Source organism: Ceratotherium simum, chromosome 15 (assembly GCF_057802395.1).
Source record: "Ceratotherium simum simum isolate JZ-2026a chromosome 15, ASM5780239v1, whole genome shotgun sequence".
Lineage (NCBI taxonomy): Eukaryota > Metazoa > Chordata > Mammalia > Perissodactyla > Rhinocerotidae > Ceratotherium > Ceratotherium simum.
The window spans coordinates 28,069,950-28,091,389 of record NC_141914.1 but is presented as its reverse complement, the minus strand read 5'-3'; the positions used below and the strand labels follow the sequence as shown (position 1 = coordinate 28,091,389).

At 46.5% G+C, this 21,440-nt stretch overlaps 1 protein-coding gene across 1 annotated transcript in view; it reads right to left on the bottom strand.

Annotated features, from left to right (window-relative positions):
* LOC147915154 (uncharacterized) overlaps positions 1-14,283 on the bottom strand; it is a 31,106-nt gene extending 16,823 nt beyond the window's left edge. Inside the window, exons 1-4 of the mRNA XM_087440158.1 lie at positions 14,057-14,283; positions 12,901-13,112; positions 12,350-12,504; positions 11,805-11,979 (exon numbers count right to left, since the gene is read on the bottom strand). Coding sequence (XP_087296284.1) covers positions 11,805-11,979; positions 12,350-12,504; positions 12,901-13,112; positions 14,057-14,283 — 769 coding nt within the window. The remainder of the gene's footprint in view (positions 1-11,804; positions 11,980-12,349; positions 12,505-12,900; positions 13,113-14,056) is intronic.
* Between the last annotated feature and the right edge of the window lie 7,157 nt (positions 14,284-21,440).

Genomic DNA, 21,440 nt, shown 5'->3' with positions numbered 1-21,440 from the left:
TTACTAAGTTCTTCATATATGCTAAGATCTGTGGGTGGCCCTGTGAGGTGCCTCCCAGACCCCAGTCCTGGAAGGCAGAATCTATCCCCCAGCTGCTGGAAGACAGCCTCTGCTTTGAGGGTAGCCTCCTCGAAAGAAAATTGCCTCACCCAAGGTCCCGCCTACTTCAGGGGCAGTTTGTTTGCATCCAGGGACTGGTCAACAGGAGAGTTTCAAGGCCCAGCCACTTTGCCCCAGTGCAGAACAATCCTGAAGGGCCATCCCAGCCCCCATGTGACCTCTGGGTTACCTCAGGCTTTTGTGGGGCCCTTACCACAGATGGACTTCTCCCTCTGCTCAGGCCCGCTTCCTTCCCTTCCCTTCCCTTCCCTTCCACAGGTGTTGATCCCAAAATCATTGCCTAATAAACATTCTGCAGGCTACTCTTTAGAATCTGTTTGGGGACTTCTCTTTCATTAATTTACTGAAATTAGCACCATGTATTTCGGTGTTTGTAGTTGTAGAATTCAGGGGGCTTTTTGCGTTCTTAGTTGTCAACCTCTGAATCCCTAAAGTTAGCATGTTACGTAGTAAACAAAAACACCAGAACGCAAAAATATTCACTCATGAACAAGAAATGAGGCCCCACCCAAAGTCACCTTTCACTCAAAAGTAGCATCTTCATTTCCCATCTCAACTGCAATGTAAAACAATGCCAAGTGCAGGTGTAATGAAAACTTACTGCAAAGTGAAATTTAAAATCTTGCAAAAGAAGCAGAATTTAATGATGTTTATAGAAGTGATATTAGAATACCATTGAAGTCACCCAAACGGCCATGAACCGATAAGGAGCTAGTCTAAAACAGCTAAACGTTGAAGAAGGGACAACATGGTAGGCTCTTCAGAAAAGAATGGCCTATGGCTTCCCTGGTAAATTCTCAACACATTAAAGAATGAACACTCATCCTTCTCAAATTCTTCCGAAAAACAGAAGAAGGAAGACTTTGTCCAATTCATTCTAGCAAGTCAGTAGCCCCATAACACCAAAGCCAGATGAAGACATCACACACATACAAACTACAGACCAGTACCCTTCATGGATATAGATGCAAAAACCCTCAACAAAATACTGGAGAACTGAAACCGGGGCATATTAAAGGATTCACAGCAGGATCAAGTAAGATTTAGCCCAGGAACGCAAGAGTGGTTCAACACACAAAAGTCAATCAACGTACTACACCATATTAATAGAGTACAGGGAAAACACAGCATGATCATCTCAATGGCGAATAAGCATTTGGCAAAATCCAACACCCCTCTGTGATGAAGACGCTCACACACCAGGGATAGAAGGGAACTTCTTCAACCCCATAATGGGCATTGATGAAAACCCCACAGCTAACATTGTACTTGATGGGGAAGGACTGAAAGCTTTCCCCGTAAGATCAGGAACAAGACAAGTGTGCTTGCTTTTGCCATTTCCATTTAACACTGTGCTGCAAGTTCTAGCCAGAGCAGTTAGGCAAGAAAAACAAACAAAAGCATCCACACTGGAAAGGAAGAAGTAAAACTATATCCATTTGCAGATGACATGATCTTGTATATAGAAAACCCTAATCAATACACACACACCCACACACACCCACACACCCACACACACACACACAGAGCTAACAAATGAGCTCAGCGAAGTAGCAGCATTATTCATAGTAGCCAAAAACAGGGAAACAACTCACATGTCCATTAGATGATGAGTACATAAAACAAAATATGACATATCCGTATGACAGACTATTATTCAGCCATGAGAAGGAATGAAGTACTGATACATACTGTGACATGAATAAACCTTGAAAACATGCTCAATGAAAGAAGTCAGATGCAAATGGCCACATATTGTATGATTCTCTTTAGATGTACCATCCACAAGAGACAAAACCGTACAGACAGCAAGTAGATTAATGGTTGCCAGGGGATGGGAGGAAGGAGGAATTGGGAAGTATGAGGCTTCTTTTTGGGATGATGGAAAGATTCCGCAATTAGATTAATGGAGATAGTTGTACAACATTACAAATACGTTCAAAACCTCTGATTTATGCACTTTAAAGAAGAAAATGCTGAATTTTATGTTATGTGAATTTTATCTCAATAAGAATTTGTTGAAAAGAGAGAGCACAGCTTTTAAACATCAAATGATTGAGGAGTCCTGGGGAAAAAACGGTGAATCTCAGGTTTCTTTTGCGTATTTTTATCTGTCAAAAATGACCCTTACACCGAGAAAGCCAAACTGAAGGGATAGGTGTCGTATCACATTATCATACAGTTTTGTGAGGGAAATTAAGGCAAAAACATGAAACGAAGGAAGCTGTGTTCTTCTTGGCTCTAAAAATCAGTGTTTGAGAGGTAGCAGTCCAAAACTGTCAAGAGAAGAATTGATTGGCTGGTCCAGCTCGTCCTCTCTTGCCACAGCTGAGCTATGAATGGGCTGGCCTTGAGTCAGGGCATCGCCCTGGACTAGTCACGGGTCACCCTGCACAGAAGATAGCCACTGCGGGACTTTGGGTGGGGCAGAAGTACCCCGTCACAGCTAAAGTCCTCCCTCTCACCAACACCCTGCCATTCCTCCCGCCATCCTCAGCCATCCTGAGAATTCGCCAGTCTCCCCCAGACCTCACAGCCCCTACAACCCAGCTGTGGGAGCATTGAGTGTCAGCCCAGCCGCCTCCCTTCCCGACTCCCTCCTGCTCTTCAATTCACCTCTCTTGCCTCCCCCACCCCCAACTCTGTCCTGAAGAAGTTTTGGAGAACATCCTCAGCACCCTGTTATCCGCTCTGGAGCAGGCTAAGGTTCAGAGCTTTGGCCCATTAAGCTCAAGGCCTCTCGCTGGCTAGAGATGAACGACCCAGGGAGCGCTCTGTGCACATAGTTTGAGGAAGCTGAGTCAGCCTGTGTCTTTGTCAGGGCTGCCAAGGTGATGGACCCTCTGGGGCTCAGTGCCCTTCATTCTTTGTTGTGCCTCTATCCCCACCGCAGGAGGTAATGGGGCCCCTGAGACTCCTGGTTCCCTGCATTGTCCTGTCCCCAGCATGTACTTTAGGGGGAGGCTGAGAGAGGGAGAGGATTCTGTTGACCCTGGGGAGATACTTGGAGGTGTTCGCGGACAGGCCGAGGGAGTCCTCTTGCTACCACAGCAGTAACTGCCTCCTCTGATCGCATCTACTCCCCAGCCAGGGCAAGAGCCGCCTCTGCTTTCCCAGAATTCACTCTCTTGACCCCCTATGAGTCCTTTCCTTACCATCACAAATCTTCACCCGAACCTCAACAGAGCCCCTATAGCAGGTCCCTTCAGCTCTCTCCATACCTCCACAGCTTTCTATCCAATCTGATGTCATAACCTCTCTGAAACTCAGTTTCCTTAACTGGAAATTGGGAATAAAGATAGTATTTACCTGATAAGAGTGTTTATAAGATTGAAATGAGATCAGGAACATATTGTATTTCACACAGCACCTGGTGGTCCATAAAAGCTTAATACACATTAGCGGCTGCTGTTGCCATGATTTTATTACTTTATAAGTCATGCAACCAATTCTAAGGAGCACTGAGTATGTGTGAGGCCCTGTGCCAGGAACCTAGGGTCACACTCTTTTGCATCAGATAGGTTTAAATCTATTTTGAGAGAGAAGAGAAATCACCAGTCAGTAAAATAGTTCATAAGCATATAATCGGCTTATAAAAATTGTCAGTTTTTCAAAATGTGTCAAAATGCCCAGAAATCTCACTCAGGACCTCTGCCTCTGAAATACAGCCTCCCTCGCATTTGCTGCAACCTTCGCTGCTGTGTGGCTGGATAAGCCCGTCATCTACATGTGGTGGGCCGGGCTTTGGGAAACCCACAAAGGCCTCATCTGGCTTTTCCAGCTGGTCCTCCCTTCCACACGCCGGGCCAACAGCACCAGCACAGCCTAGGCCTCAGCCCTGACTCTCCCATCGCCAGGGCACCAGAGCCTGAGCTCCGGACAGGTTCTGGGGGAGGGAGGGTTGCTGTCCAGGAGGTCTTGCAGGGAGGATTGAGAACTCTGTCCCTACCATTGCCCTAGAAGGCTCCTTAGTGGGGGAAGTAGGATCGGGGTGGGCCAGGGGCAAGGGGTGGCCAAAGGCATTTGTGGGAGGGAGGCAGGAGGGACCACACCTAGGGACAGGGAGGAGTCAGGAGCCAGGGAACTCAGCCAGCAGACAGGATCCAATTCCTCCGGGGTGAACTCTGAGAGAGATTCTGGGAACTTGTGGGCACAAAAGGCTCCAAGAGGGAAAGAGCCAGAGGGGAAGACTGGCCACTCCACCTACCTGTGGCCTGAGTCCTCTGGGAAAGGCCAGCAGGCAACAGGGCCAGTGGGAGCCGCCTCCCTCAGGGCCCCCTCCTGCCCACCCCTCCTTGCCCTTCAGTGCCTGCCTGCAGAGCTGGAGAGGGAGAGAAGATCACGCAGTCAGGCAGGACTCAGATAAAACTGGACCCCAGTTCTTTATATATTTTGGAGATTAAGCCCTTATCAGATGTATAGTTTGCAAATATCTTCTCCCAATTGTTAGGCTGTCTTTTCGTTTTGTTGATGGTATCCTTTGCTGTGCAGAAGCTTTTTAGTTTGATGTAGTCCCACTTGTTTATTTTTTCTATTGTTTCTCTTGCCCAGTCAGATGTGGTGTCAATAAACAAACACATAGGGACAGAGATTGGATTCGTGGTTACCAGAGGGGAAGGGGGGAGGGAGGAGGGTGAAAGGGATAATTCGGTACATGTGTGTGGTGATGGGTTGTAATTAGTATTTTGGTGGTGAACATGATGTAATCTATGCAGAAATAGAAGTACAATGATGTACACCTGAAACTTTTACAATGTTATAAACCAATGCTACTGCAATAAACAAAAAATTAAAAAAAAAAAAAAAACTGGACTGCAGGCGAGTGAGAGCACCAGGCCCTGAGCCAGTAGCCAGTTGATAAGGAGCGGTGGCCCCTATGGCTCTGGCCTGTCCCTCCCTCCCTCCCAGGGCCCTTTGGCTCCCAGCACACAGAGTGAGACAGGACTGATAATGGTCTGGCTGTCCATGAGGTCCTCAGGGACACTGTGGGTTTGGCCCAGTGCATGAGCCCTCGGAGCCTTGGCTTTGCACGCCAACTGGAGAAAGAAAGATCCCAGAGGTGGGGACTCTGGGGGACTTGCACAGGACCTGAACAGCTGGGGACCCATCCCTGGTGCTAAGGCTCCTGAGGGTGCTAAGCTCTTTCTCTGAGACCCTGCTCTTTCTCCACAGCCAGCCTCTGGGCTGCTGCCTCAATGGAAGTGGAGAGAATGCACTGTGGGCTTTTTGGACACCACAGCCAGACCTGCCTGTGGCCTGCGTGGCAGCCTGCCTGACACCCTAGCCTGGGCCAATTCTCCCTTCCCTACAGGTCTTGAGGGGAAATGGCCAGGCTTCCTGAACCCAGGAGTGTTTGAGGGAGTGTCAAGTAACTGGTGTCCCTTCTGGTACCCTCCCCCTTCCCCAAGTCCCCATATTCTGAAGGCAGGCTGATGTCTCTCCAGGTACACGGCAGATCTTCTGGACATACTGAAAACCAGCTACAGCATCCCCTCTGCCTGCTTCTCTCTCCCGCCCACCGCAGCCCAGCTTCTGAGAGGTGAGTCAGGGACCCTCCCCAGAGGGAACTGAAGGGAGGAAATGAGCATCCCAGCGGGAGTCAGGACAGCTGAGAGGAGCTGAGGAGAGGTGGTCCTGAGCTGGCCAGCCTGGAGAGCCTGGGAGGATGGCTGGCCCAGTGTCCGTCGTGGTTAAGGCCTTGGAGAAGAGCAACTCCTCACGGAGCCAGTAGGTCAAAGAAGGGACGTGACAACATAGCCCGGGAGACAAACTTGCATGTGGGGCCTCCCACAGATCCCAGGCTCAAAACTCTCAAACAGGGGACACTGGCCTGGAGCAGTTTTCAGACCCCAGGGCCATCCAGGGACTCAGGACGGTGCCCGAATGATCCAAGCCCCACAGAATCCCCTTGACGCCTGCACAACAGCCTCCTTGGGAAAGGGCCTGTGTCATTCCAGAGGGGTAGCCACTAGCAATAAAATTCTTAAAATGTAGATGAACCTGTGAAAGTATTCTGACCCTGCTGGCCCACTAGATCCTATCACTGAATGCTTTTGAAAATGAGAGGCAGAGGATGGGACTCAGTTTATTCCCTGGACACCTAAGTCATCGACAGTCAAATGAATCTAGCACCTTTATAGCAAATGTGGTTCATATCCACGTTGTATTTTGTTTTCCCACTGCATGATTAACTTCCTCGAAGATGTGGATAAATAGGTGTCTCTATGGTATCCTAAATGCTTTCCCAACCTCCTTCTGATCTCGTCACCTCAAGGAGCAGACGCTCTCTGAACAACAGGATGTGCTCAGCGTGCATCAGGAGGCAGACGTGGACATGGCCTTGGGCAGTATTCAGCCCCGTTTCAGATGCTCTGAACCAGAGCAGATGCCAACTGCCAGAGAGTGTCCAGAGACACCTTGTAGCTGCTCTGTGGTTCGTGCCAGGAGGCAGCTGCCACCTCCAGCTCCAGGAACCCGTTGTTCAGACGGTGCAGCTGGGGGTACAAGTCTTCCCTTGCATCAGTGGTTGTCAACCAGAGGCCATGTTGTCCCCCAGGGGACTTCTGACAAGGTCTGGAGACAGGTTCAGGTGCCACAACTAGAGGGTGCTCCTGGCATGTAGTGGGCAGAGGCCAGGGATGAAGCCTGGAAACAAAGAAAAGCCCCCACAACAAAGAATTATCTGGGCCGGGTGTCAACAGTGCTCAGTTTGAGAAACCCTGCCTTACCACGTTGCTTTGCCACAAAGTCTGCAAATAGAAGCACCAAGGATGTTCACAGTAGGGAGACCATTCTGGCTCTGGGCGTCGGGTCAGCTGCCTTGTTCCAGGTGGAACTGTTGGAGTTGGGTAGCAAGTGGAGAGTGGAGAGCAGGCAGTGGGCACGGCTGGGGTGGCCATAGAGACTGAATGAGCAGGCAGGTTCCCCAGACACTGAGGAGCTGGATCTGGCAGGAGTCAAGGTCACCGATGGAAAGCAGGTGACAGTTGAGAGGGCTTGGCAGGAAAGCTGGGGCCTGCTGAGCGTCAGGCAGAGGAGCTGTACTTGATCCAGCAGACAGAGGGCTCTGAGATTGGGAGGGCCTGGATGGTGCTTTACGACCACTGATCAGTAATCAGGGTGCCTTCAGGGAAGAAAAGTCTTGAGAAGCAGGGTCATAAACGGGAGGTTATTGCCCCAGCCCAGCAAGACAGACAAGAGGCTGAACCAGGGCAAAGTCAGGGAAAGGAAGGGAAGGCTAGGGAACAGGCAAATCAAAGAAAGAGCCGGCAATCTGCTAAATATCTATACAAAGAGGGAAAGTAAAAGAGACTCTAATGATGACTCGGGATCTGGGCAAAGTGATAACAGTGCCGGAAACAGGGCGTCAGGAAGAGGCGCCCATTGGAGGATGTGGCGAAACCCCTTCCTCCTTCATTTATAAATTCTTGTGTTCCTTGAATTAAATGCCACTTAAGAAAGAGCTATTCTCGAAGAGCTATTGAACCTTTCACTAATTCATTTGTGAAATGCCTGTGATATGATTGCAATTATAATCCCTACAGGACTTTTTTTTTAATGGACTGATCCAAACATTTATATGGAGGAGTGCAAGGCCAAGAAAAGGCAAGAGAGTTCTCAAAAAGTGAAAGCAGGGTACCTGCCCTACCAGAGATTACTTTAGCTTTAGATGCTAAAACGATAGTAATTAAAGCTATGAGGTACTAACTGTAAGGGGCCTGACAAGTAGACAAATAGAACAGAATAGAGGGCCCGGAACAGACCACTGCCCACTCGGGGGCTGGCTTTATGAAACGATGCTACACATATCGGGGGCAGGATGGATTCTCCAAGAAGAGATGCTGGACAATTGCCTGTCCCTATGGCAAATAAATAACCATGAAAATAGCTCCAAAGTAGCTTTAATCTGGATTAAGTACCTAAACGTAAAATGTAAATACCTTTACAAAAGAAAATAGAGAGAGAGATTTTTATGATTGGGAGTAGACAATAATTTCTTAAAACAGAAAAAAGCACAAATAATCATGGAGAAGATTGACCACATAAGGTAAACAAACTTCTGCACAACTAAAAACAGTAAAAACAACATTAAAAGCCAAACCATAGACCAGGAGAAGATATTTTCAAGCCTCTAAACAATGAAGGATGAGTAGGCAGCATAAGAAAAATTACCCCATAGAAATTGGATAAAATATATGAAGAGATGATTCACAGAAGAAGATACCCAGATGGCCAATAAATATACAAAAAGATTATCTGTTTTGTTAGGAATTAGGCAACTGGGAATTAAACAATGAAATATCATTTCACTCCTATCTTATGGGCAAAAATAAAAGCCTGAGATTCCCCAGTGATGGTGAATTGGAGGTGAACTGTGAGCTCTCATAGACTGCTGGTGGGAGTAAAAATTGGTGTAACCACTTTGGAGGGTAATTAGATATCTGCAACACTGAAGATTCTCATCTCCTACACCCAGCAATTCCAGTCCGGCGGGTCCGAACACAGGAACTCCCCTATACACGCCAAGGAGACACATCCATGAATGCTTACCGCAGCATTTGTTTGTCATGATAAAAATAAAAATCGTGAAAACAATGTTGGGTGGGAAAAGCATTGTGTGGGATGGTGCCATTTGCCTAGGTTTTTGAAGATGCAAAGCGATATCATATGTTGAGTGTGAACATATGTTGTAAAAATTAAAACATGATTGGGAAAGATATACACCAACTTCAGAATAGCAGTTACCCCTGGGGAGTGAGGTCAGGAAGGGAAGAGGATCCGGGAGGTACATACAGGGGGCTTCAGATACGTCTGTAATGTTTTGTTTTGCTAAAAATAACTTTTGAAGCAAAATGAGCAATTTCGTAAAACTCTTTAAAATGGGTTACGGGTATATTTTATGTTTGCTCTATTATTGTCTTTGTTTTGGGAATATTTTATAATTTTCAAAATAATTATGAAAATAGTTTTTGAAAGGCAGAGATGAAATGTTAGATGAAAAACCAGAATATAATCTTTACAATATGATTGCAGCAAGATACTCTCTATGCACTCTAAGCAACATATTTTTTAAAACTACGTTTTTTTACACCTTTTTTTCTCTTTCTGGTGAGCAAGACTGTCCCTGAGCTAACATCCGTGCTAATCTTCCTCAATTTTATATGTGGGATGCCGCCACAGCACGGCTTGATGAGCGCTGTGTAGGTCTGGCCCAGGATTCAAACCTGTAAGCCCCGGGCCACTGAAGAACAGGGCGTGAACTTAACCACTGGGCCACCGGGTCAGCCCCTAATCAGCATATTTTTTAAAACGACTTTTTATTGAGCAAATACTACACGCCAGGTGCTGTGCTAAGAGGTTTAATGAGAGGATAAATAAGCTGTCCAAGGTCCTAGAGCAGGAAGGAGAATTTCGCTTTGAACTCAGCTATCTCTGACTCCAGAGCTTACGATCTTAACCTCCCTGGAAACAAATACGCAAAAAGGAAAATAATTTTGGGTTGGGGACTAGCTAGGATTATGACTCATCCACTTTTTTTCAAAATTTTAATGTTGTGATATTGTTTGCATTATTTAAAGAAGGAATCTTCGCTATTTCAGAGACAGTGGGAAATGTGCTAGTTGCTAAAGGTATAGTTGTTTTCAAAACGGTCGGCTAGACAAGCATTTCCCAAAGTGTGTTCCTGGAATAAGAATCCCGAGGAGCGCATCGTGAAAACAGAGTCGGCAGAAACACAAGTTTTGTACAAGCTGTGGTCTATGACATCCTTTTGGAAATTAATAATGTAAATCAGATTAAAAGGTCCAGTATGCTCTGCAGGAAAGAAACACGTTTAATTTTGTTTAAGGCATTTCTTTTGTCTAAGGCAGATCTTTAGGCGATAGAACACTTTTGTCCCATCATATCTACTGAGATGATGCAGTCAAATACGGTGGGGGACAATCTTCTAAGAAGACAAATGAGTGTGATGGAGCGAGGGGTGGCAGGCTATGGGTGCTCAGGCCCTGCTCTCTCTCAGCTTCTGTGCGGTGGAGGTGCACACAGGAGCCTGTAGATACTGCGGGTACTAGAAAGAGTCGAGTGCCCAAGCCAGCACTCACAAGACACTGCACAAGCACTTCTGTACTGAACAGTCAGGACATGCCCATCCCCACCTTCATCAACCGAAACAACCCTTTAGGGCTGCATTTGATTGTCTATATCACTCCACGCTCTCTCCCGTATCCACGTGAACACACACCAAGAGTGAGTGTGTATAATGGTGAAGAATACGGGCTTAGCCTCAGGACCCCTGGGTTTCAATCCAGCTCCTTCATTTCCAGGCTGTGCGACCCTGGGCAAGGTGCTTAACTCTCTCAGCCTAGTTGCCTGGAAAAGCCTATGCAATGGAAATGACAATAGCAATTGTCACGGGGTCATTTCTTTCATTCAAGAAATAGTCACAGACAGTTACTGCTCCAGGCAGTTGAACGGTGGAACGGAGAACAAGCCCCAAAGAGTCCCTGCCTTCGTGGAGCTTACACAATGGTGGGAGGACGGATGGTGGGGGCAACGTCACACAGGGCCGGGGGGAGGCTAGCTGAGCAGGGGCATTGAAGCAGAGAGCTCAGAGATGAGAAGGAGCCAGCCACACGCAGCTCAGGGAGAAAAGCTGAGCAGGCAGAAGCCACCTGGAAAGTCCTGGAGGTGGGAATAGCGCACATAGTTGCAACATGGAGGAATCTCAAACGCATTATGCTAAGTGCAAGACACCGCAATCAAAAGGCTATGAGTCCATTCACGTGAGACTCTGGAAAAGGAAAGACTAGAGGGATAGAAGACAAATCAGCGGTTTCCAGGGGCAGTAGGTACCGGGAGAAACTGACTACAAAAGGCCTTAAGAGATTTTGGGGGGGTGATGGAACTGTTCGAAATCTTAATTATGGTGGTGGTTACAGGACTGCATGCATCTGTCAAAACTCCTATAACTAGGCACTAAAAAAGCGTGAATTTTACTCCATGTTAAAAACAAAAAATCTTGTTTTGGCTCCCAGGTTTCCACGGCACCAAGACTAATGCTCCACCGGAACATCTGGGCTGTTTCCCTATGGCCAATCCCTAGCAGTCCACTTGATTTTCCATCCACTTTCTGCTCCAATTACAACTTGCTCCTCAGCATCTTATCAATATTCGACAGACTTGCCATCTTCCCGGCCTTTTTGCATGCTGTGCCCCTCACCTGCAATGCCCTCCCCTCGGCCTTCTGCCCCCCTAAACCCTCTACACCGTGGTGCTCTGAAGCCTCCAGTCCCTTGCAGAGTCTGTGCTGCACACCGGAGGGCAGGCTCCTCTCTCAGTGTTCCAGGGCGTCGGGCTGGAGTTTCCCTGACTTCAGGGTCCTTACCAACAGGAGCGCAGGATGTGACCTTACTCTTTCCACGCCAAGCGCTCAAAATAATGCACGCGCGGTCTAGCACACAGTAGGCCCTCGACGCAGTGCACGCGGGAGGGAGAGGGACCCCGGAGCCCCAGAGGAGGTGAGATCTGAGCTGAATCTGTGTCTGAAGGGCTAACGAGGCACCATCGAGGGAGGTCAGGCCATGAGGACCAGGGCGGGGGAGAAAGGGCGGAAAGTGTGGAGGGCCTGAAGGCCCAAGGTGACCGCCCAGAGCCCGCTGTCGTGGCGCCCCCGGGGACCCGCGTACCTTGTCCTCGTAGGAGCGCTGGGCGGCGCTCACCGACCTGGCCTTCATCAGCAGAAGCACCAAGGGAGGCACAGGGAGCCAGTGGCGGATACCGCCACCATGATGCTGCCCACGAGCTAAGGAGCTGCGCCCCCAACGGTCCTCCTCGGCCCCGCCCCTCACCCCGACTCCGCCCCTAACGGACCCGCACACGACCAGCCAGTCCATCCTCTCCCCACCCTCCAACCCCTGGTAAACCTCACCCCACCCTGCCGACCTGGTCTCGGTGCCACCCTCAGCACCCTCCCCCCAAGACAGGGCTAGATTCTCCAATTGCCACAGTGCATCCTAGCCCCACCCATCTCCCCGACCCTACCATCCTCACCTGGTCCAGACTGCTCCTCCTCACCCTTCTCTCTCTCTAACCTGGCCCACCAATCGCTCCGCCCCTGGCACCCCGCCACTCGGCTGTCCCCGCCCTCCCCACTGCTCCCCAAGTGGGCCCAGCAGACTGGCGGTGATGGGATGACCCTATCCATGCCCAAGGGCAGGTGAGTCGTGCGCACCAGGAAGACCACGGAGGTGACCAGCAAGCTGCCCGAGGAGAGGCATAGGGACAGGATGGGCAGCATGAAGAAGCCAAAGTTGCACTGACCGATGCTGTTGTTGACACACTTGCAGTGATGTTCTAAGTCCTGGGCAGAGGGAAGGGGGCAGCGTTCTGGACACCAGAAGAGGACAGGTAAAGCTCCCCAGGCCAGGCCTACAGCCAGTGTGGGGCCCCTGGGCATCTAGTGTCAGCGAGCCCTGGGGTAGGACAGGGGTGCCTTTTCTCCCCCTGGCCTGACCAGGCTTAGCATAGATGTGGATGCTCCTGGGCGTGTGAGCACGTGGGTCGGCAGGGGCCAGCCTCCCAGGACAGGTGCCGGCAGGGAGGCAGTGAGCTGCATGAGCGACGAAGACTGGCTGGGAGTTACTGCCACCCTTGGCCTTGGCAGTCCTGGAAGTGGTTTGAGGCCTGCTGCTGGTCCCCTGTGCAAGTGGGCCTCTTGAACCGGCCAGGTGCTGGGCAGGTGTGGGTGGGGGCCGGAAGGGGGCAGATGAGAGGGGCGCTCACCTAACACAAATGTTTCACCAGGGGCACGGGTACGTCCGCGGCGGGCGGTGGAAGCAGCACTGTGAGCACCACGCACGCAGAAGGCTGTGTGGTTCACCCATTCCACATGCACCGTCCTGGGGCCCTGTTCGTTGGAGCCTGGCATGGGAAGAGGATTGTGCAGCAGCAGGAGCACTTCATCAGTCTGCTGCTGGCGGGAGTCTCGGACAGCCCTGCAGCATCACAGGGCTCCGGAAAGGGTGGGGAGGAGGTGGGCAGGGGAATCCTAGTCCCCACTGAGAAAGCTGACCAAACTCGGAGAGGCTGGCAATCCAAGGGAAGGTAGACTTCCAGCCAGAGGAGTCTGTGATGACTCAGGCCTTTGGAACTGTGATTGATGCTGTAAGCAGTGTGTGCAGTGGGAAGGAAGAAGACAGAACTGAGTGGTTGCCAAGAGCTGGCTTCTCTCGCTGGCCTGCCCTGCCGTCCCCTCCAGAGCAATTGGAAAGCCTCCAGACTGCAGTTTTTTCACATCTTGGTGGCTTGGGAAATGAAGCACCAGAAGCAGGGCCCAAGCAAAGGGGATAGGGGTTGACGGGGTCTTGAGACCCACGGAGGTGAGAGGGGAGGAGCACTTTAGGAATCATCCCTGCATGCAGGAGCCTTTAGGGTGCTACCTCCTTAACCTAGGGCCCGAGAGCACACCTTGATGCAAGATGTCAGAGTCTGAGAAGTTCAGGAAAACCAGACTGCTGAAGGTGAGGACGAACAATGGGAGGCCTGTGACAATGGGAAAGAACCACTCCCCACTCTGGGCCAGCCATCTGCAACTGAGACCAGAGTAGGACTCAGTCCTGATCCCGGGGGGCCCAAGCTTCTCGGGGGACTCAGTCCACCTGGTCAGGACTCACCGACGTCAAAGCCTGCTCTAAATAGCCAGAGTAGTCACAGATCCAGAGCGGCTCCACCAAATGTCACCCAATATTACCAGCCACCAATAGCTCCCAAAGGCACCGAGCACTCTATGCCTCTGTGCCTTTGCATATTGGGTTCCCTCTGCCTAGAATATCCTCCCTTCCCTGATGCCTCTTCTACACTTCACCTGTCCGGACTCTCCTGATCTGTTTTCCTTTCTGACTCTCTGTAAGAAAACTGCCGGCTTGTGTGGGAGACTCACGGGAAACCGAAGAAGAGTCCGTTGACACAGACCAGCAGGACTCCAGTGAAGGCAGCCAGCAGGCTCGGGTCGAGCCAGGGAAGCGGGACCTGAGGCGGGGGACGAGACTCCTTCATGAGGGGCATGCCATCCTGCCAGAGCCGTGTGGCCGGACCTCCGGTGCCCACAGGACCCCACCCCGATACTGCCTCCGAGAGCCCTATGTCCACAGTGACCGCTGAAGCCATAGTGAGCTCAGAAGCCACAGCCCAGGGTGGAAGGCAAGAAGCCCCAGCGTGGCATCACAGAGGATGAAGAGGTCTGGGCTAGGGGCTCTGTAGCCTGTGACTGCCACTTCCAACAGCCACCCCCCAACCCTCAACTGTGCCGGGGAAGGAGAGGTCCTGCCCTCTGAGGATGGCTTCCACACTACAGGAGATTAGAGAAACTCCTGGGGAGAAGAAGTTGATTTCAATCTCCGTTTCACGCAAAGCGCTAATCGAAGCAAACAGTGCTCATTGCTCATCTGTCTCCAGGTTTTCTTTTGTACTATTCTGAAATTATACTTTGGGGGAGGGGGCAGCAAAATAATTTTGCAGGCTTCCTCATTTCCAGGCGTTTCATGACACAATTCTGCTCAATGAGATATGAGTGGATGTCTGTTCAGGGTTTCTAGAACAGCTTTTGCCTTCCTGATAAAAGGGGGAAAGGACACAGTTGGCAGAGCTCTGTTCCTTCTTCCTGTCTTGAACCCAGATGTGCTGGCCGGGGGTGCCCCCTCTGACCCGTTAGCCAACACCTCCACAAGCTACACAGACAACAGTGAGGACCTTGTTGAGTCACTGCCCCAGCCTTGACTCCCTCCCTCTGAACTGCTTATTATGTGAGAAAATAACCGGCCTCTCTCTTACCTGCAGCTGATAGTTGTCATTCGTTTTAGCCACTGAGCGTCTGAACCCCTCTGTGTTTGGATGATTCCCCCAACTGGGAGTCAGGTGCCACTAGTCAGCCTCAGAGCTGCTACCACCAACCGACGGGGAGTCTTGGCCGACAGGCAGCCAATGCACACATTTTCAGAGCTCCCGCGTGTTGAGGTGTAGTGTCCATTTTGAAGGTCACTTTAATTTCAACAGCGATTGTATTTTTCCTGAACCTGGATAAAATGTGTAATTCCAAGGTTCCTACTTGGCTTTGAAAAAGGCTGATATTGAATGGGAGTAATTGAATTGGAACATTCTGAGGAAATTACTTTGATTAAAAACAGAGAGCAAAAGTCCCTCATGGACACATAATTATTGTTACTTTTATTTTCCTGTCTACAGAAACATATTTTTTCTTCATGACATTCAAATTAAGAGGTTAAAATTCAAGGCCGGTCCCGTGGTGCAGTGGTTAAGTGCGCGCCCTCTGGTGCTGGCGGCCCGGGTTCGGATCCGGGGCGGGCACCGACGCACTGCTTGTCAGGCCATATGTGGCGGCTTCCCAAATCCAACTGAGGTGGATGGGCACAAATGTTAGCCCAGGGCCAGTCCTCCTCAGCAAAAGGAGGAGGATTGGCATGGATGTATGGATGTTACCTCAGGGCTCATCTTCCTCACATACACACACACACAAAATGCATGCAGTGAGAATACTGTCTTCTACCTGGTGAGAACATATTTTAAATACTAAAGTTGAAACCTTTAGATATTTTCATTTGTTATCATACAACTGTATATAGGTATGCACATTTAAAATATCTACATATTGAAATATACTAAAATTACTTTTTTAATGGTGTAGGGATAATAGACAGGAAGACCTGGTAGCTTGGAAGAGAAATGATCTTTGTAGAACAGTCTCTTTTCATCCCGATCCACTAAAAACTTATTAGTTTCTGCCTAATCTAGTCATGGTAGAGACTTATTATCTCACTTAACCTCAATGAGTAATCATAATTATAAACAAATTAACAGAATGATAAAAGAGAATTAAGAGAATGATAGGAGATTCCTCACTTCTGAAAAAACTGAAAAGGCTGAGTGCTTGTTATGTTACCTGCTGCTGTGCCATCTACAGGATAGTTAGTCTGCTTAATAACACAGCCGACACTATGACCATTTCTTGTCCTCACACACCTCTACTCATATAGGGCAACAACTCTTTGAGGTTGCTATTTTCTGATACCGGGCCCCAAATTCAGAAGAATAAAATAGACCTTGTGTCTTGTTGGCTGCTAGGTAACACCAGAGGCTCGCTCCCCACCCACCCCCAGAACCCGTGACATGGCACTCTCAGGCAGCGAACGCTGTGAGAAACATCGAGTTGGAATTAACATGCTTCATATCTCCTTCATGTGCTCAACGATTTTGTAAGAGCTGCCCTATTGATTGGGACCACCTTGTGGGGTAAACTGATAAATTCAAAAGAAGATTGAAAATTGGTTTTGCGTGGGTAAAAGGTGTGGTCAGGGGGCTCTGACCATGTTGAAAGGACTAGAGCTCTCACGCAGAGAGGACTAACTCTGCTCTCCGTCTCTTGTGACACTTGTGTGTGTGCATGTGTATGTGAATGTGAAGTTTGTTTGCCTGTTTCAGGGGTTTTGTTCTAGGTTATGGGAGTTTGTTCGGAGGGAGCCCCAATTTGTTGAAAGGACTAACTCTTGGCTCCATCTGTTCTGACACTTGTGTGGACATGTGTGAATGCAGGTAATGTGTGTGTGTGAGTGGTGCCATAATGGGAAACTGGGATTTGACTCCCAGTGGCAGCCCTCTGGGTCATGTATAGCAAAACTGGGATGTTTCCAGTTATAAACCTGTGAAAAAAAAAGATGAAACTTAACCAAATTTGGGGTCTCAGCTTCCTCTCGTGGTCTCACAGATGCTAATGAAAACAAGTTAACAGAAGAATAAAAACAAGCTGAGAGAAAAAAAAAAGGGACTCTTCCCAGCAAGTTGAAAATTTTTAAAGGTTTATTTTTTTTATGTTTTTATTTTAAGGGAAACTAAGGTAAATAAGACGCATATTAAAAGGGGGAAAAACAAAGAGGAATCAGAAAAGGAAAGACTCACAGGACTCATCACAGCAGGATGGAAATCTTTAGCTAGTTATTAAAAGGAAAAATGGGATAAATAAAACAGACATGAATGAGGTTAACATAAAGGTTTTCATAAAACACCGCCTAAAGTTAGGTGGGCTGAAAGGACCCCCTACTGGCCCCGCAAGATTAAAAGACCTCAGACAGGCCTGTTCTAGTCACCCCAGGTTGGAAAAATATATATATTTTTAAGCCAGAAAGCAGGAAATCACAATGAGAAATCTGACCAACAATTGTTGGGGGCAACACTTAGGCTGCTAATCTTAATAAGATCATAAAGATTATAATGTTTGAGCTAATATTATATGAAGAGGTCATGTCAACTTCGCCTGGATGTTTTTTCGGATACGGATATTACGTCTGGCTGGGAATGCTTTTTCTATACAATATTATAAGACAGAGACTTATTGATGGAACCCTAATGAAAGCAATGATGAGAGGTATAAAAATTGATAAAATTGAATTAAATGTCGTTGAAAAATTAGTACAGTTAAATGGGCTTTACGTAAAATGATTACATCTCTTTTGCCTGATGCATTATAGTATGTTATGGGGGTAAATATTGTGTCTCGCCTGGGAACGTTTCCCCTGCCTGATATTGTAAGGCCATATAAATCCACCCTTCAGCCAGTGTTACTTAAACGTGCTAAAGGAGACCTTAATTTAAAATGGCCAAAAGGGGGCAACTTCAGTTTACCCAAACTGGTGTATTTACATATGCAATTGGAAAAAGCCAGCCACAAAGTTAAACAACCAATGGGAAGTCTATTTAATCTTTTGAGGCTTCTAAAGGAAATCAGGAATAACTTCCTGCCTCTTTCAAAGAAAATAATTAAGTCATTAAACATGCCAGATTGGGGGATGCCAGGGGCCCTGCTAGGAAAGAAACCAAATCTCCTCTCTTGCTGAGCTTCCCCACTTCAACTCCCCCGAAATTCCTGAACTCAAGTTAAGCAAGTGCAAATAGGTAAACTTTTGAGGTCACTTGGAATCATAAGGGCCAGGCTGGGGAACTTCTGTTTCAAGACCACCTTAAGAGTCACCCTTAAAAGTGAGGATTCAAAAGCTCTCATAATGGAATGCAGTCTTGGAGTAATATGCAGAGGCTTCTCAAAGACAAAATGATGTCAAACACAGCTATGAAAAGGATCCTTACAACAAAAAAGAATCTTGAGGAAAATCTTTGGCCATCTGAGCAGGTCCATTTGCTAGGGAGTAATTTGGATCCAACTGTTCTTCTGAGTTTCGTCCCTGCGACCTGGCTAAAGTTTTAAAGATCTCTGTTGGCATCTTTCTGGATGTAAGTCTCTCTCTCTCTATTTGTCTGCCTACAGATGATATAATTTCTAAAGCATCTCCATTCAATTGGCTTAAAGTAAGTGCTTATATAAATTCTTTCTAAATGTAATGGAAACTAACCCAAATGTCTTTCAAGTTAACATGATATAAAATGATCTTTGGTAAATAAAAGCTTATTGAAGTTTGTTGGTTTGATTAAAATAATTATGTTTTCAGAGTTATCAACATCAGATATGGTGTAAACGTGTTATGCTCGTGACAAAATTTGTCGGCAAACAATAATAACTTTCAATAATGGCTGATTTTGTCTGATGTCTCGTGAGGGTTTTGTAGGCAATCTAAACATAAGTACTGGGAACAAGTAAACTAAATAGATGTGAAAAGGATAAAGGTGTTTTGGGGAACTTTTAACAGTGATCACATTCTGGTGTATGTACATCAAACAACTTAAGATGATGGCTAACGGCTTAATGTCACATGAAATTTTTGTGAGTAACCTAAACATTATTATTGGGAACAAATAATTTAGATAGATACAAATGGGTAAGAGGTTTGGGGTGCAATAATTATGTTTTATGGCCTATATGCTTGAAAAACTGCTTCGAAAATCTTTTCTGGTAACTTAAAACTTAAGAGTTTTGCTAAATTAAGTTAAACGATAAAATCTGTTGAGTACCTAGGTCATTTCTACATTAAAAACATATTAGAAATTGATTACTACTCATAGATTTGTCCACCTTTTGTTTCTGGTCACAGGGAAACTTAAAGATGCTTAAGGTGATTAATAAACGGGTTTTGTGCATGCTCAAAAACTTGCTTGTGAAAACACGTATTTCTAGAACCTCTGTCTACAAGGAAAATAAAACGTATGTTTTCAGTAAAGAGGCGTGATGCATAGAGATATCTGTCCTAAAGTACAAGGAAAGACAAAATGAAGGCATGGGACAAATACTGAATGTAAAAAGTAAGCGACAGAAGTTTGCGAAAGGAAAACCCTGAGGAGTTCTGTGTACGGTCAAGTTGGCTGTGGTTGAAATGAAGTTAATTAAGTCAGTAAGTTTCAATATGAAATGTAAGCTGGCGCAGAATTAGAATTTGGCTTTCTTTCTTCAAAGATATTTCTCTTGAACTTTGGGTCGGCTCTTGATAAAGAGGTTATAAAAAGTTTTTCTTTACCTTTGAGTAAGTTTACCTAAAAGACAGAAAATCCATGTTTTGTGAAAATAATTTCCTATGTTCAAACAACTGAGGTCTCTCTATTAAGGTTTGCTGACTGCTTGAACTCTCTGTTGCCTTTGCTGATTCTGTTGTCTCCTTGATTAAATGAATAACTAAGCATTGTTTCCTACATGACCAAGTGTTTTAAACCTTTTTGATATTTTCGATGAACTTCCCCCCAAATTCAAGTCTTTCTTTTGACTTAAAAAGAAAACTTTGAGAATTTCCAATCAGCTCTGAGATGTTTCCAAGAGTTTGTTCTCTCTTTCTACAAAGAGGAAGATGTAAACTCACGAAACATATTTGGTACGTTAAATTACATGGGAAGCATTATCAAAAAAACCATAACAAGCCTTCCGAGGTAATATTGTGTGGGTAAATGTTATTAACATAGGTTTTCTTTTCTAAAAATTATCTAACATTCCAAAAATTCTGATCTGTCCTGGTTGTCAGTCATAATTCTAGTCATTATCTCAAAGTGTTGTATGTTACAGAAATAGCTGAGTGTCTTTGCCAATTTGCCATTTTTGAATGTTTGGTCATACGCAGGCACTTGTTTTACTCTCATGTTTCATCTTCAGAGAGATTCATGGAAAGGACCCTGACACTTGCTCTAAAATACAGGTTTCTGACAAACTTTCGGATTACAAAACTGATCTGGGTAGGAAATCACAAAACTGTAACTGAGAAATTAGTGGCCTCATGAAACTGCAAACAGAAGATCAAAAGTTGACATCGTAGGACTGAATAAATTGATGAGGATGATTATAATTTTTATGACTCCCTGTTTGAAATATTGCTGATATTTAATGTTTTGTTTTTCCAGAGTCAGTAAACCTTTTTCTCTTTTCTCGTAAGCTAACTATGACTTACAGCAATTTGTAAGCAAAAGGGAAGCATTTCTCTTTTTCTCCCTTATCTTATGCCTCCAGCATTTAAAAACTCTTCAAGAGTAAGTATTCTTATTTTCATGGCAATATAATTATTTGTATAAGTTCAATAAGAATCTGTTTCCCTTACAGCAGGGCAGAATTAGAAACGGGTTATATTGCCAAGGCTTTGACTGGAATGTCATATTTGACAGAAACATACACAAACTTGGATATGACCGTACAAATTTGAGAAGCAAACACTGGACTTTCCGGAATAAAGCCACTTAAAAATATTGCCCTGGCACCTTGCTTACAAGGTTCCCAGAAACCTCACCAGGCCAGTAAAGAAGGGCACTTCCCTGGCAGGTGCAAGAACTTTAGGATATTTGGGGGACCCTCAAGAGAAAAGAGGAATTCACACAAATCTGTAGGTATCCCAGGTCAAGTCTGATGACAAGTCCTTGGCTTGACTTTTCCTGGCGTGGACGTGCCTTTCAAGTTCAATCTGAGATTCCTTATAAAAAGTTCCAGCAAAGCAGATTTAAAAGAACCTATATGATCAATGGCTACTCTTGCTGTACTTATGTAAATAATCGGGCAAAGTTTATTAAAACTAGAGTTAGTTTGCAACCTATGACTCTTAATTTCGCTATCATTGGTACAAATGAAGGTAAATTTAGAAAGCAAACTTATGTTTCAATAGAAACTGTAATACACATTTGTGGATGTTGGATTTCGGTTCTGTTCATTAAAAACTTCAAGGTTTTTGTTTTTTATTTGTAAATTGGACTGGATCCTGAATTCTTCTAGTTTGCTCAAATATCTGGTACAGATCTCCAAATTGACGTTTTCAATTCTTTCTTTCCTTTTCATTTCCAATCATTGAGAACTAAAATCACGTTGTTTCCTGAAGCCCGGGAACCTGAAGCTAGAGAACTTG